Source organism: Myotis nattereri, assembly GCF_964212035.1.
Source record: "Myotis nattereri genome assembly, chromosome: 4".
Classification (NCBI taxonomy): Eukaryota; Metazoa; Chordata; class Mammalia; order Chiroptera; family Vespertilionidae; genus Myotis; species Myotis nattereri.
This window is the reverse complement of record NC_138079.1, coordinates 37,619,454-37,634,812: the sequence shown is the minus strand read 5'-3', so window position 1 is coordinate 37,634,812 and position 15,359 is coordinate 37,619,454. Positions and strand designations below refer to the sequence as shown.

Genomic DNA, 15,359 nt, shown 5'->3' with positions numbered 1-15,359 from the left:
CTTCTGTCCCTTGTAAAGTGTAAATGCAGCTTTTCTGCAAGAGTAAAAGAAAACAGTTATTAGGAAAATGACAGGCTTTCCTCCAGTGAGGGAATAGAAAGGACAGAAAGATGGGGAGTTCTGAAGCAGTTAAGAGGCCACCAGACAATCTGGCTTCCCCGTGGTCTACTTGTAAGTGGCAAGAAAATGTAGGATGAGGGTGGGAAAGCCAGCGGCACAGGGGCTGGCATTCGAGTCCAGGCCTTTGCTTTTTAAATGTTCCTGCAGTGTGCCTAAGCATTTTGTGTGCATGTATAGTTTCTTTTCTTTATCCATCCCACTTTTGACCTTAGTTTGTTAACCCCTGGATATCAGTGAAAAGTTTGTGTGATCTTTGATGAAAAGGCTGGATCTCAATCTTCAAGACTTAGCCTGTCTGTCCTCCCAGGCATTTATTTTACCTGCTCAGCTTGGCAAGCAGCTCTTCCATTCACAATTGTTAGTTGTGTTGCATTTTTCTCCTCCAGAGACAAAGAAATATGGCCACTTTTTATACTTCATAAACTTCCTACAGAGTTGGGGGCCATGCACTGTCTATTCCCACAGAAGCTCACTGCTGCCTCTTTCTAAAGGACCAAGGCAGCTCTGCCTAGGCTCACTCCTGTTGCTCTGATCTTGCCTCTTCTGTCTTAAGCCTTTCCTTTGTTTCACTGTCCCCAGCTTTAATAAACATACCTCAAAATCACTGGACTAGTATCGTGAAATATTTCCTGCATGAAGTCAAGAACCCACACATTCAGACTGTGCCGGGGCAGACCTGCCTCAGTCCTGGTCCTTTGTCACTAGGCTGGAAGCTGGGGTGAGAGGATACCCGGGCAAGGACGGCTGTTGCCCTCCCTCCCTGTCTCCTCCTTCTTGCCCCTCTGCCCTCCTCTCTCCTGCCCTCCCAAAGGAGATGCAGAGAGGAGCCCAGAGGACATCAGAGAAGGGAAATCTGAGGAGCAAGCCAGCGTCAACTGAGGAACCACAAAACTCTGGAGTGGGTATGTGTTTTATATATTTTTATATTTCCCCAAATAACTAGATGGCTCATGGGAGAGCCAGTGTATAGTATCCATAATTGTACCTTTGCACGGGCATACTTAACTGCCAGGAACAAATCTCTGGAACTACAATCATTTACTACATACCTACTAAGGGCAGGGCTTGAAAGTAGGTATATCACAGCTAGTGAATTATCATTTTTGCTGGTCATTAGTCGGGTGCACAGACTTGGAAGTACATACAGGAGTGCGTTATTTAAATACACCTCTAAATCCTAAATGCATATTTGCATTTATTCCCATTTATCTCTTGTTCATTCTTCCTATCTTGCAAAGAATCAAGGTAGATTAGATTAGATAGGTGGAAAGGAAGGAAGGAAGGAAGGAAGGAAGGAAGGAAGGTCACCCAGGCAAAAGATATAATTATGGATACGATATACTGGCTCTACCATGAGCCATCTAGTTATTTGGGGAAATATAAAAACATATAAAAATATTAGAAAGAATACACACACATTACAAAATATTCTGGGCACTCAGTTGACTATACATCAAAAATATCTTCAGCCCTAGCCAGTGTTGCTAAGTGGTTAGAACATTGGCCTGCACACTGAAGGGTCTCGGGTTTAAGTCCCAGTCAAGGGCACCCAAAAAAATATGTATATGTATTCAGATTATACACCAAACACTTTTTCAACTATGAAGAATATTTCCCAATAGATGTATGTCCACTATAGGGAGGGAGAAATTTCTCCACAGTAATCCGTGGGAATAATTCAGGTATGAAAGAGTTAACATTCGTAAAGAGAGGCTGAATTATAAGGGAGAATTTTATGAGTCTCCCTGGAAACATTATCAGTCTCAGTTTGCATTTGTGCTAATGGAGTATTTAAATTTTAACAAGAAAGGCATGTTGAGATATCGAGGATCTTTTTAGTGCAGAAATGATAAATGGATTTTTTTTGTTTCACAGAGAGCTTGACAGGTTGAGGGGTCTGAATTCATTAGAATATTTTACTTCAATCTAAACATACACTATTTACTCATCTAGTGTGAAAAATTGAGGAGTCCTGTCTGAGCTGCTTAATTAGTAATTGTTGATTGGATTCTTTGTGCTCAGGTCTGAGCTCTACTTTGTCTTCTGGCTTGTCAAGTTGGGTCAATAAGTTAATAATGAGACATATGTATTGAAATTAAATTCATACAATTTTTCTGCCTTTGTTCTGAGTAATGTCCAACGTGCTACACCATTTGAATGACTTCATCTAGGGTTAGACGTAGACTTGCTCTTACATTGTTGCTTGCCATTTTTCTGTTGGCCTCAATTAACTTGTCATGACATGTGCAATGAAATCCTTGTGTTATATTTCATAAAGTTCCTGGTTATATGATCTGTAATTTAGCAATGGAAAAAGTATGAAATAATAGAAAAACCGTTTAGTAATTTTTAAATTATACTAGTAAACAGCTGCTTAAAAAATTTTCTATTTTAATTCACCCAATGAAACTAAAAAATTAAGATTCTCTTTTCAAGGGAGCAATTTCTAGCCAAATTATTTCTTAGCAATGCATAATCACTACTACCACTTATAAAGGTTATAATGGATTTATTGGTTATTTTAGTTAGGAAATTTTTGGAGTTATACCACTTTCTATACCAATTTTAGAAATAAAATACTTTGGAATTATTTTGTACCTTTTAATGAATAATATCAGTAAAGAGAAATAGTATTTCTCAATGAAGGTTCATGCTGCATTTAGTAGATTACATATCTTCCCTTTGTGTCTAAGAGGAAGCCACTAGTGGGCCCTCTAAAGCTTGTAGGACAAAAAAATATGTATCTTCTTTGGCCCTTCCCACATTCTCCCCTGAATTCAGAGAGGGAATAGTAGAGTGCTGGCTTTCAAAAGCAGGTCATCCTGGTCTCTGATGGGTTGTACAGAAGCCAAGATAAATTCCTGGCCCTTTTCTGATAACTCCCCCCACCCCCCCACCCCCGCCCCGCCAGGAAGCAACAGGTCAAGCTCTTCCCTGAGGCTTTGCTACTCCAACACTCCATGGAGACTGTGCTCCTTACTGGCTTACCCAAGTGGGGGCAAAACAGTAACTCCATCCTTTGGAGGAGACAAACCTCCACTTTTTAAACTATGACCAGGCACCCTGAGAACTCTCCCACCTGATCTGGAAGGAGTGCCATCACTCTGTCACCAGTTCTCCAGTCACAGAGATCAGAGGGTAACAAAGGATCTTTCTCTCTCAGCTCTCCTACCTCAGCGGGTAGTAGTGCACAAAGGGCAGGCTAGAGTGCACATGAAGTTTTAGGTGGAAAAAGAAGAAAAGGCTGTACGTATGTGTATGTGTGTGTATGTATGTGTGTGTATGGGGGGTGGGGGGGGGGGGTCACTGTCATCACAGGAGAAGTCAAAGTGAACAATGAGGAGCCAGGTTCCCTAACTTTATACTGGTTAGATCCGGCCAAGTTTATCGGTCATGCAAGCATTCCGCAGGATTCTTTCATGAAACCAACAATTTTAAAAAAACACCTTCCATCTAAAGGCTAAAAGCTATATTCCTAAAAGAGGCAGTAGACTGAAGAAAGCAGAAGCTCATGACCATGCATTCCATGTTGAAATGGCCCGTGTGTTCTATCTGACAGTTACTTGGGCCTTTGACAAGTTGATTTTCCTCCATGAGCTTCAGTTACTCCCTCTGAGAAACTGGCTTTTCAATATTTTCTACAAGTATCTCAGTGATGAATCTGTACCCCTAAGATTCTGCTTGTAAAACAATGCTAAAAAGTGATCAAGTCAGGTTGGTATCATAAACTAAAGAAACAAAATTAAAACAAAGGAAAGGCTAAATTCAAGGTTTTATTTCTCAGATAAAAGTTGTCCTATTTTTTTCCTTGACCTAACCTTTGATTTACTTTCTTCCTTTTCTTTAACCCACAACGTGACGTTCATAATACATATTTTATGTATCATGCTAACAACATCTTACATTCGGAGCTCATCGTTTTCAAACATTGATGATAAATAATATTAGTAAATATCACAAACAAAAGAAGTGATTTATAATAATTTATTTTATTGGTCTAAAAGTTATAACTTATTTAAAAAGTAAGCTTTCGGACAAGATTAACAATGAATCATCAATTGAATGACCTTAAATATGGGAAATGGCTTACATTTCAGCATGAATCATAGAACCTTTAGATACCATTAAGCAGTGCAAGCAGAAATCCATCTGCCTTCTGACTTTGAAAAGTATAAATACGAATATAATAAATTTAACACTCTCTAACATTTCTTTTAATTCCCACCGTGTGTTGATTTTTTTCCCTGTTGAAATAAAATGAAAACCAAACCCCAATTTTCCTGGGTTCTTAACTCTATTAGCCATCTTAGACTGAAAATATTCAATTAAGATAACCAATGTATTAGCTAAAGTTGCATCTAAAAATTCAAGGCTGCCCTTGCCGGTTTGGCTCAGTGGACAGAGTGTTGACCCACAGACTGAAGAGCCCTGGGTTCGATTCCGGGCATGTACCTTGGTTGTGGGCTTGATCCTTGTCCCTGGTCGGGCCCATGTGGGAGGCAACCAATTAATGTGTCTCTCTCACATGGATGTTTTTCTCTCTCTGTCTCTCCCCTTCCCTTCCACTCTCTCCACAAAATCAATGGGAAAATATCCTGTGGTGAGGATTAACAAAAGAAAATTTAAAAAATAAATAAAAATCCAGGGCAATAGACGTTACACAGTAGACGTATCTTTTTATGAACAAATCTTGCTGATTCCCAATGCTACCCAGAGGAAGGTTACACTCTTTAATAGTAATTGAAGGCATTAAACTGACGGCATTCCTTTGAAACAATAAAATGAAGCAGTGACAATTCCTTTCACAAGGCTTCAGTTTGCAAGGCATGGATGCAGGTAGTCTATGTCCTAAAATAAACTGGAGGAGTGGGGGCCCTGCTAAAACGGGATGGTTGTTAAGTTCATGTTGGGGACCAGTTAGAGAGGGGTGCAAAAAAGGTTCCAAGAAGCTGTAGGTGGTGGTAACGACAATGATTTGGCATAAAGTCCTGCATGACAAATGAAATAAATCTAGACCAATCGGAGGAAAGACTATTGTTTCAAACTTGAGATGAAATGACCAAACCTTACATTTTCCTTCTTGAATACAACTGAGTGACGATCTCTCTTCCTTGGTTTCAAGAAGCATTTACTCAGCATCCACGTCGGGATGTTTCAGGCCTGTTGATTTACCGCATTACCACCATCTCTCTACAGATTGATTTTCTAGGCTTCCTCAATAATCGGATGGGAGGGGGATAACAAATTAATTAATTTAATTAAATAAATAAATAATCGGATGGCAAAAATCCAAGTCACCAGGGTCTCCAAACCCATAGAGCACCAGTTGAGGTGGGAGGGCGAACAGGAAGCCAGAGTGACAGATGCTGAGCTGCTTTCCCAGCCTGCAGCACACAATCAGAGCCACAGCCCCTGGAGCATCTCCATCTTGCTTCACTCGGCACGGCCCATAGGCACCAGCAGCCACAGCGGTGGTATCAGAGTGACCTCTGGAGGAGGCCCAGCTGGGGCCCGAAGGCCGAGGCAGCAGCGTGTCAGGCCTGGGGAAACGGAGCTGGCCTGTCCTGTTGCTAAGTCATCTCACACTGTCGGAAAAGCTATGGGACCACTTAGCACTGGAAGGCCCTGAAGCCTGAGCTGCATCCGAGACCCCAGGGCTCAGGAGAGCAATCTCCAGAGGGAAGCAGCATCTGGTACTGTGTGTAAGGAAATGGCTCTGCGACTCACTTGGTTGATTCTTAATGGGATCAATACAGCCATTTCGGAGTTTCATGCAAAACCTGACCAAATTAGGGAATGAAAACTCAGGAAGGCACGGTGATTGGGAAGGGAACGTGAGGGGTCTTCTGGGATTCCAGAAATGTCGGGTTCTTGCTCTGGAAAACACAGGTGTTTCCTGTGAAAATTTTGTGAAAATTCACCGAGTTCCTCATCTATGATACTTGCCTTTTCCTCTCTGTATACCACGTCATTAAAAATGTTTAAAAATGTAAAGAAAATGTCAGGAAGACAAACCTGAACTTTATCACACTAAGTGCTAGTAGTGTAAAAAAGAGGACATGTGTGTCCTTAAATGTGTCTATTTTATCTTCAAACGGAAGCAGCTTGAATGAACCCCGGAGGAATGAGATACTGAAAGGATGATCAGCTGAGTAACAAAGCAGGGAGATAATTATGGTGGGAAGGTGATTTCTGAACCACCTCCCTGCATGGGCGCAGCCCACAAGTGGATGACTATACAAAGGCAAGCTCTGGACACTGCTGTTTGATCTCCCTCTGAGGTCAGCCTGCCCTGCACTAAGGGCCAGAAACCCAGTGCTGCTGCAGGGGTAGCACTTCTGTCACCAGCGGTGTGACCTTGAGCCGGTGCCCTCATCCTTCCTGCCTTTCTGGGCCCTCATCTCTAAAATGGGGCTGATGGCCCCTCTCCTGGCACCACCTCGGATGGTTATGAAAATTTTATAGACAGAAAAGCACCTCTTAAAAGTATCATTATCCCCTGGCAATGGTGCTGACACATACACACACAAAACAAAGCATTTTTTTAAAAGCCATAGTCATTGATTCATAAAGAGCCACACCCAAAGTCAGTACATGTGAAATTTTCCAAGGAGATAATGTGCAAATACACTAAATTAGAACAGCTCAGATTAAAAGCTCATAGTTTGAAAATAAGGGTTATTGAGATGTTCGAATAAGGCATATCACTATTGAAATCTTTTATTCTTGATGTTTCCCCCCGATTAAAATAGTCTTAATTCTGCTCACTTTTTCTTTTTCTTTTTTTCCTTTTTTAGCTGAAAGGGAAAATCTGTGCCTTAAAGTTAAACAAAAGAACCAGGTCTACAACTCCAGTCCCCACCCTGCAGCCTTTTGTTCTGGGGACAGCCAAATGCAGAGGCAAATGACTGACAATCGTTTATTTTCTCATCTAAAATAAGGTTTTTCTTTTGGCTTTTGGGGGGGGGGGGGGCGGGGGCGGGGACGGGGAACTGGGGCTGGGAGAACGCCCTTTGTCCGCCCCGGGCTGCCGTAGAGACCGCACTGCGGACTGCACCACGCCCACCCGCCGGTGTCTCCTGGCAGAAAAGCTCCAGCCGAACCCCCAGAGAAAAGAGCGCGGGCTGGGGCTGCGGGGGGACCCGGCGACCTCCGTCGGGGGCGAGGGGACGTCTGGGACGCCGGGGATGAAGGGAAACGCAGAGACCAGGGCTGCCAACCGGGGACTTGGAGCACAACAAAGCTGGGCTCAGGGAGAGGTGGGGGCACGCAGCACCCCCGAGCCCGAGGCCCCGGCGGGCTGAGCCCGAAGGGGGCGCCGCAGTGCGGAGGCAGGTGGAAGCACTGCGGCAGCCCTGGTGGGGCTGAGGGGCAGGGCGGTCCGCGTGCCCGAGGCGGCGCCCGTGGGACCCTCACGGCCACGCCTGGGGTCCCCGGCGAACCGCTATTCGGCCTCTGCAGAGCGCGCACCCGGAGAGGCGCTGGCCCTGCTCGCCCCCCCCCCCCACTTGCCCTCCAAGCCATCACTCTGGAGGTTGAGACTTTTAAAATAAGAAGCCCCACCCCACAACTTGGGGTCCCATTGTCCTTTCTCCAAGCTGTAACCAAGGTCCCAGGGGCGGTAACTAGGCAGGCGCCGTCAGGGAATGAAGTGCAAGCGGCTCTCCATCTGCGTCCTGGGGGAGGCGGGGGGACGGGGGGTGGGGGGGGCACGGGCGTGGCTATAGGACTAGCCTAGTCATTCCAAGGAAAGAAAAGATCCGAAGGTTGTAAGCCAGAGAAAGGCAATTCTCAGGGGCCGAGGTAGCTGTGCTGAGGATGATTCCCACGCGGGCCCTGGCACATGGTGCTTCAACCTCGGGTCGGGCGGGGATGGGGGTGTCCATTATTTTGTGGGGTGAGAGAGGGGTCGAAAGGAGCGTTTGCATAAGCCCCCCACCCACCCACCCACCCCTTGCTTCCTGTTACAGCGGCTGGATTGTGGCCTCTGCTCCTCTGACACCTGCATTTCATTTAGCGGGAGAGGCGGTGGCTAGCTCGGATCTGCAGACCCAGCCTGGGGGCAGATCCCTCAAGGTTAGGAGACTCCCACTGGGTCTCAAATCAAATTCACATGATTCTCTGAAATTAGCTCACAAAACAGTCCGGACCGTGTGCGGGGAAGTGGCGGGGAGAGGTGGGTGCGGGGCGCGCCCGCAGAAGAGGGTGGCCGCTGCGCCCTGGGTGGGGTCGCGTTTGTGCGTCTCCCCGAGCGCATCCCGAGGGGGCGCGGGGCCTCTTACCGAGCTCAATGTTGCCTATGGCGCGTCGCAGGTGTTCCTCGGTCACTATCTCGCCGACAACCACCAGCAGGTAGAACTTGCTGTCGAGGAAGCGATGCGACAGGCTGGGCGAAGTGGACGCCGCCGGGTTGGCGGTGCTGCCGGACAGCTCAGGCTCCGCGGCTTCCACCACCACGGTCGCCATCCTGCCGGCCCGCTAAGCCTCGGCGAGGTGCCCCGCTCCGGCTGCTCCTCGCCTCTGCCGCAGGAGAAAGGATTATCTCGGAAGGTGCCGTCCCCGCTCCGCCCCCTGCGTCCTCCCTCCTCCTGGCGCGGTGCGCCGCCTCCGCCTCCGCCCTCTCCTGGAGCGGGAGGCGGAGCGGAGTTGGGAGTGAGAGCGGGAGGGGCGGCGCCGCTTTTATATGGAGACCAGGCTAGGAGCGGAGGAGGAAGAGGAGGAGGAAAGGACCACCCGGCACATCCTCACGCGGTGGCTGCCTCCTCTCCAGCAGCCGTTGGCCCCGGGGCTGATGTCATCTGCAGCAAATCATCTCACTCGCGGCCCGGAAGCTGGAGGGACGAGGTGTGCGGACAATGGTCAGGGCCGGGCCGACAGTCAAAGGGTTGGGGAAACCGAAGGACCCGGGTTGCGGTTGTGAAAACGACCCAACCTACATCCCCCAGACCGCCCCCCACCCCACCCCGTTCGTGCTGGAGAACGGGATGGTTTTCCGTATGCAGAATGGGGATGTTGATCTTGTCCAAGCTGCACAAGTCAGGCCTCTGCCTGGTGGCCTGTGATGAAGCCAGGTTCTCAGGAGCTATGATAGCATAGCGGGCATGGTGTTCAAGGTACCCCGCCCAGCAAGACAGAACCTATCTTTTCTTTGGCCTTGTGGAATTAGGGAGACATACAGGACTTACCATTATTCAAGAATACATCACTTAAAGAATACATCAAAAAATGCAAAAACTAAACCTATTGTTCAGGGTTTGGACCTTACTCTGCAAGGCCCAGTGATGAAAATATCCTGGCTTTGTGGTATTCACAGGAAATGAAAGGAATACAGATGCATTAGCCTACATACAGATTTCTTTTCTTAAAAATGTGCTGAACAGATAGTATCGGGCATAACAGAGAATAAAGAGAAGATACTGTCTCTATCCAGCAGGATTGCAGTAACTATAATGTACTTTTCAGCTCCTTAGGGAACACACAAGCCAAATTATTTCATGTGACAATGATGTCTTATAAAATATATGAAGCATTGGGAATTTTGATTGCCTTTGTCTATGTTTAGAAGAACTCATAAAAATGTTTTCTAAAGGCAGCCCATCTACAGCCATTTTCACAAACATATTGAATATAGCTTCTGTCCCAGGAAAGGGGTGGTGGTGATAAGGAAGGAACAAAACGTCAAACATGGTACCATCATAAAAAGCTGAGGGATTAGAGGCTTAAGAAAGAGGAGTGGGCGGAAATTAGAGCAGTCAATACAGATTTAATACTAGAATGCATGTTAGTTTAAAAAAATCAACTGGATATGCTAAGGTTTCCAAAATAGTTTGTTGCCTTAGGTATTAACAACCATGACTTATTGGTGATAAACTTTTTGCTCTGAGCTGCTTGCTGAAACCCTGGCAGAGGAGACATGTGGACAGCCAAAGGCTATGGCCCCATCCTGCATACAGGCCAGCCTGTCAGTGGGGAATACCTAAGATAACTGTCTGGCCCACAGCACTTGGGACCTGTGACAGGCTTGCTGGTGAGGTGCATTCACCAGTGAACAGTGACAAAGAGTTTCCAAGTTAAGTGGTAACAGATTCTGTCTTGGTCACAAGAAGGCATTTGGTTGCTGTTAGAGAAGTGAAGCCAGCACCAGAGACCATAACGGGGAGGAGTTATGGTGAGGAACACTGTTTTCCAAGTCAGCCATTGGAGGTCAATGTCTTCTAGTGCTTATGTTCCATTTCTCTAAACCACTACCACTTTTATTTATGTATTGGTTTTCTTTAGCTCTATTTCTTTTACTTAATTTTATTTTTGTTGTTTTTAATATATTTTTATTGATTTCAGAGAGGAAGGGAGAGGGAAAGAGAGATAGAAACATCAATGATGAGAGAGAATCATTGATTGGCTGCCTCCTGAACACCCTCCACTGGGGATTGAGCCTGAAACCTGAGCATGTGCCTGACCGGAATCAAACTGTGACCTTCTGGTTCATAGGTCAACGCTCAACCACTGAGCTATACCTGCCCGGCAGGGGAATGCAGTTTTAAAGTCACTTGAATTAATTCTGTTATATATGAATATGAATAATTAGGTTTATTTGTTTTGTTACATTTTCAGTTTTTATGAATTGATTTTTAAAAAATATATATTTATTGATTTTAGAGAGGAAGGGAGAGGGATAGAGAGATAGAAACATCAAATATGAGAGAGAATCATTGATCCGCTGCCTCCTGCATGCCCCCTACTGGGGATCAAGCCTGCAATCCAGGCATGTGTACCCTTGGTCAGAATCAAACCTGGGACCCTTCAGTCCACAGGCTGACTCTTTATCCACTGAGCCAAACCAGCTAGGGCTGAATTGATTTTTTGTATTTAATTTTGCTTTACTATTATGTAAAATATGTGTTTTCAAGGTCAAATCTACGAAACAATTGTATTCAGAGAACTCCAGTCTCTATCCCTTTCTCTTCCACCCTGTTCCCTGACTTCCTATAAATAACTCTTTTTCCTTGGCTTACTTGGTGTTCCATTTTTAAAATGTTTATTTTTTAGGTAAACGGCAGCACATCCAGTATACACACTGTTTCCATTTTGCTTTAACAAATATCCTGGAAATAACTTCTTAATTACATGAAGTTAATATTTCCTATTCCTTTTTATAGCTGCATATTAACCCATTGTCTTTATTTACTGTAATTTACTTAATCGGTCTATTATTGATTGGCATTATTGAGTTATATCTAGTTCGATATCTATTATAAACTAGAAGTGGTTATAACTATTGTTTTGTTCCTGCGCAGCACCAATCGTCACCTGACTGGAATCAGCATATCCACATTCCATCCATGCTTCACACCACAAGGAAGGTGATCTTTTCCGACCTGGTTATGTCACCTCACCTCAGTAAAAATTAAACTCTGAGTCCCACAAAGTCTCTGCAAGTCCCACAAAGTCTGGCCCCTGTTTATCTCCTCAACTTTATCTAGCACTCCATTGATTTTTAGTTTTCAGCTTCAGCCGCACTGAACTTATATCAGGCCATGCATCCTTCCAACGCAAGACCTTTCTCCATACTCTTCCCCCGCCCCTGCCCCCCTCCCCACAAGAGCACTGACTAGTTAACTTCACCTGTTAATGTCTACTTGTCCTGCAGATAACACCTCAGCCATCCTTCCCTAGGGAAGCCTCACCAGATCAGTTAACCTTTTTATATGCACTTTTAGCCCCATGCTCCACTTCTTATTTGTAGCACTTAGCATTATTGCAATTTTATATTCTTATATGTAATTACTAGAGGCCTGGTGCATGGCCTGCAGGGGTTGGGCCAGACTGGCTCTCTGACATCCCCTGAGGGGTCCTGGATTGTGAGAGGGTGGTTCTCGGGTGACACCCCGGAATAGGGCTCCCTCCTCTCTGGTTCCGAATATGTCACCCGAGAACCACAGCTGCCAAGTCACCGCAGCTCAGCAGCTCCTGTGTTGAGTGTCTGCCCCTTGGTGGTCAGTGTGCATCATAGCTACTGTTAGGTTGGCCAGTCGCTTAGGCTTTTATATATATAGATTAAGATTTGTCTATCTTCACTGCCGAACGCTCTGCTCTAGAAGACCAGAACCATGTCTATCTATCCACACTCATATATACTCACCAGCTCATCTGAGAATTCCAAGTGCCCAGAATACACATTGATTGGTTGCCTCCCACACTCGCCCCTACAGGGCAGGGATCGAACCTGCAACCCAGGTACGTGCCCTTGACTTGGGTATCAAACCTGAGATCCTTCAGTGCTTGGACCGATGCCCTAAACACCTAACCACACTGGCCAGAGCAAGCATTTTTATTTGCTTTTATTTATTTTTTAACTAACTGCATTTTTTCCTTAAAATATGCCCCCCCCTTTTTTTTTTATTGGGCTGTTGGTTTTATGTTCGTTGATTTGTAGGAACTTCTCTGTCTCTCTCTCTTTTTTTAGAAACTCTGTGTACAAGTTTATGGTGAACATATGTTCCCATCTCTTTTGGTTATATTCCCAGGAGTGGAATTGATGGATCATATAATAACTCTATGTTTAACTTTTTTGAGAAACTGCTGTAGAATCTATTTATATAGCCTTTTTACCAGTATATGGTGCTCTGTCTGTTAAGTTTGTATCCATTTATGATGTCTTTGACCATATAAAATATTAAATAAGTATATTATAAGGTTAAACCAATATTCTTCATTTATAAATTATTGGGGGTTGTCCTGCTTCGGAATGATCTTTTACACAAAACCTTAAAACTATTCTAATAATTTTACAGTTTTGTTCAAGTGAGAGAGTACTTAATTCAGACGATCAATAAAGGTTCATTCATAGAGAAAGAAATATTTGAAATTTTCTTGGAAGAATTTTTTATCAATAAGCAAGAAATAGAGAAAGAGCAATCTACAAGAAAATGGCGTAAGCTAAACAACCAGAAGACCTATACTGAGTCTATTCTTGAAAACAGCTTACTCCTCCCTTCTTTAATGCACAGATGCAGCTCACTGAACACACTGTGCCCTGCTTTTGTCACTTAAGATATCTCGAGCCCTAGCTCGTTTGGCTCAGTGGATAGAGCATCGGCTTGCAGACCAAAGGGTCCTGGGTTCGATTGTGGTCAAGGACATGTACCTTGGTTGCAGGCCCCTCCCCAGCCCAGGCCCTGGTCAGGGCATGTACAGGAGGCAATCAATCAATGTGTTTCTCTCACATCAATGTTTCCCTCTCTCTTCCACTCTTTCTAAAAGATCAATGGAAAAATGTCCTCAGGTGAGGATTAACAACAACAAAAAAAGATATCTTTGAAATATTTCCATAATTGTCATAAAAAGCATTCCCATTCCTTTTGACCTATGCACCAAATCCCATTGTGTGCAAATATAATTTGTCAGTCTTCTATTTTTATCACTCCTCTATTGGTGATTTCTTCCAATCTTTTGACAATATAAACAATGTACAGTAAATAAGGTTCTATATATGTCATTTCCCATAGGTTAGAAAATAACCATAGGCCCTAATCGGTTTGGCTCAGTGGATAGAGCGTCGGCCTGTGGACTGAAGGGTCCCAGGTTTGATTCTGGTCAAGGGCATGTAACTTGGTTGCAGGCACATCCTTGGTAGGGGGTGTGCAGGAGGCAGCTGATCAATGTTTCTCTCTATCCCTCTCCCTTCCTCTCTGTTAAAAAATCAATAAAATATATATTGTTTTAAAAAAGAAAGAAAAAGCATTTTTTTAAAAAGAAACCATAGGATAAATTCCTTGCAAAATTACTGAGTCAAAGGATATCCATGTTTGTAATTTTGGTAGAGGTTGAAATTTACCCCCTGTAGGTATTGTACCAGTAGGGACTTTGACCAGTAATATAGGATTAGGCTTCTGATTTCTTACAAAATAAATATTTTCAAACTTTTTGATTTTTGCAAGTTTAATTTCAGTTGCATTTCTCTTATTGTAAGTGAGGCTGTCTGACTCCATCTATATTTTCTTTTCTGTGAACTTTTTATATTTTTTGCCCATTTTCCCATTGGACTGCTAGTATTTTTCTTTCATTGATTTGAATGTATTCTTTATACATTAGGGAACTTAGCCTTCTTCTTTAATATGACTTACAAATATTTTTTTTTTCTCAGGTTGGCATTTGTTTTTTCATTTTGTAAATTGTAGATTTTGCTGTGGGAGATATTTTTTTATGTAGTTAATTTTAGCTATTGTTTCATTTGCGGTTTATGGATTTGTGTTATAATTAGAAAGATCTTTGTCATTCTGAGGTTATGTAAGAAAAAAAAATTCTCCCAGAGTTTATCTAGTACTTTTAAGACTTCATGTTTAATATTTCGGATTTATCCAAATGAAGGCTGTGAAATATGGATCCACTTATTGTTTTTCCAGTTCCACAGTTGCTGCTAGAAGACTTTGCAGAATTTTTTAATGATTTGCTAACTTATCTTTCTACCCAGTAGATTTTGAAATGTGTCAGAGCAGAAACTTCCATTTCATGTCTTCATCCCCTCACCCACTCTGCCCTTAAATCCACCTCAACGTCAGCCTCAAGCTTCATCTAGTGTCCGGCAAAGAAACACTTCTTACTACTGCACTTCCTGACTGCCAGGCAGGTAGGATTCTTTCTGCCTGAGCTGAGGCGAGGCCTACCTAGGGAGTGGCTGAAAATGAGCCTGGGAGGTTTTCAACCAGTGCCTTTTTATTAGGCTCAGGCTCTTATGAAGTACAAATGCCAAATGAGTCATACCGACACAGGCAGAGGATGGCATCCTGAGGGGAAGAGGATTACAGTGGAAATGGCCAAGCCGCTGGAGCCGGAGCTTCTCAGCTGGCACTGCCGGCAAGCAGCCACTACCCCAGCGCACAGCAAAGCAATGACAAGCCAGGCTTGTGCAAGGTGGAAAGCTGCAGACGCGAATGTAGGCTGCTTTCCCGGGCCACGGACAGCCCCCAGCGACAACATTTTCTAAACAGGAAGCCATTGTGGAGTCCAGCCAGCTCGCAGGAAGGGAATCCATTGCTCCATAGTGGAGGTGCTCTGGGTTGGAGGCAGGGGGTCCTGTGCCAGGACTCTGGAGAAAGCATCTGGAGGGCACCAGGCCGGGAGAAGTGGCTCACGGGTCCTCTGTTGAGCACTAGCAGCGCCAGCTGAGCCCTGGCAATCTGCCTCACAGTTCTAGGCCCCAGGAGGGCACTGAGAGTTGGCTCCTGGCTCAGGTTAGTCAG

At 44.5% G+C, this 15,359-nt stretch overlaps 1 protein-coding gene across 1 annotated transcript in view; it reads right to left on the bottom strand.

Moving 5' to 3' along the window:
- MAP1B (microtubule associated protein 1B) overlaps window positions 1-8,904 on the bottom strand; it is an 88,885-nt gene extending 79,981 nt beyond the window's left edge. The window contains exon 1 of the mRNA XM_081090042.1: window positions 8,403-8,904. Coding sequence (XP_080946168.1) covers window positions 8,403-8,586 — 184 coding nt within the window. The 5' untranslated portion in view covers window positions 8,587-8,904. The remainder of the gene's footprint in view (window positions 1-8,402) is intronic.
- Between the last annotated feature and the right edge of the window lie 6,455 nt (window positions 8,905-15,359).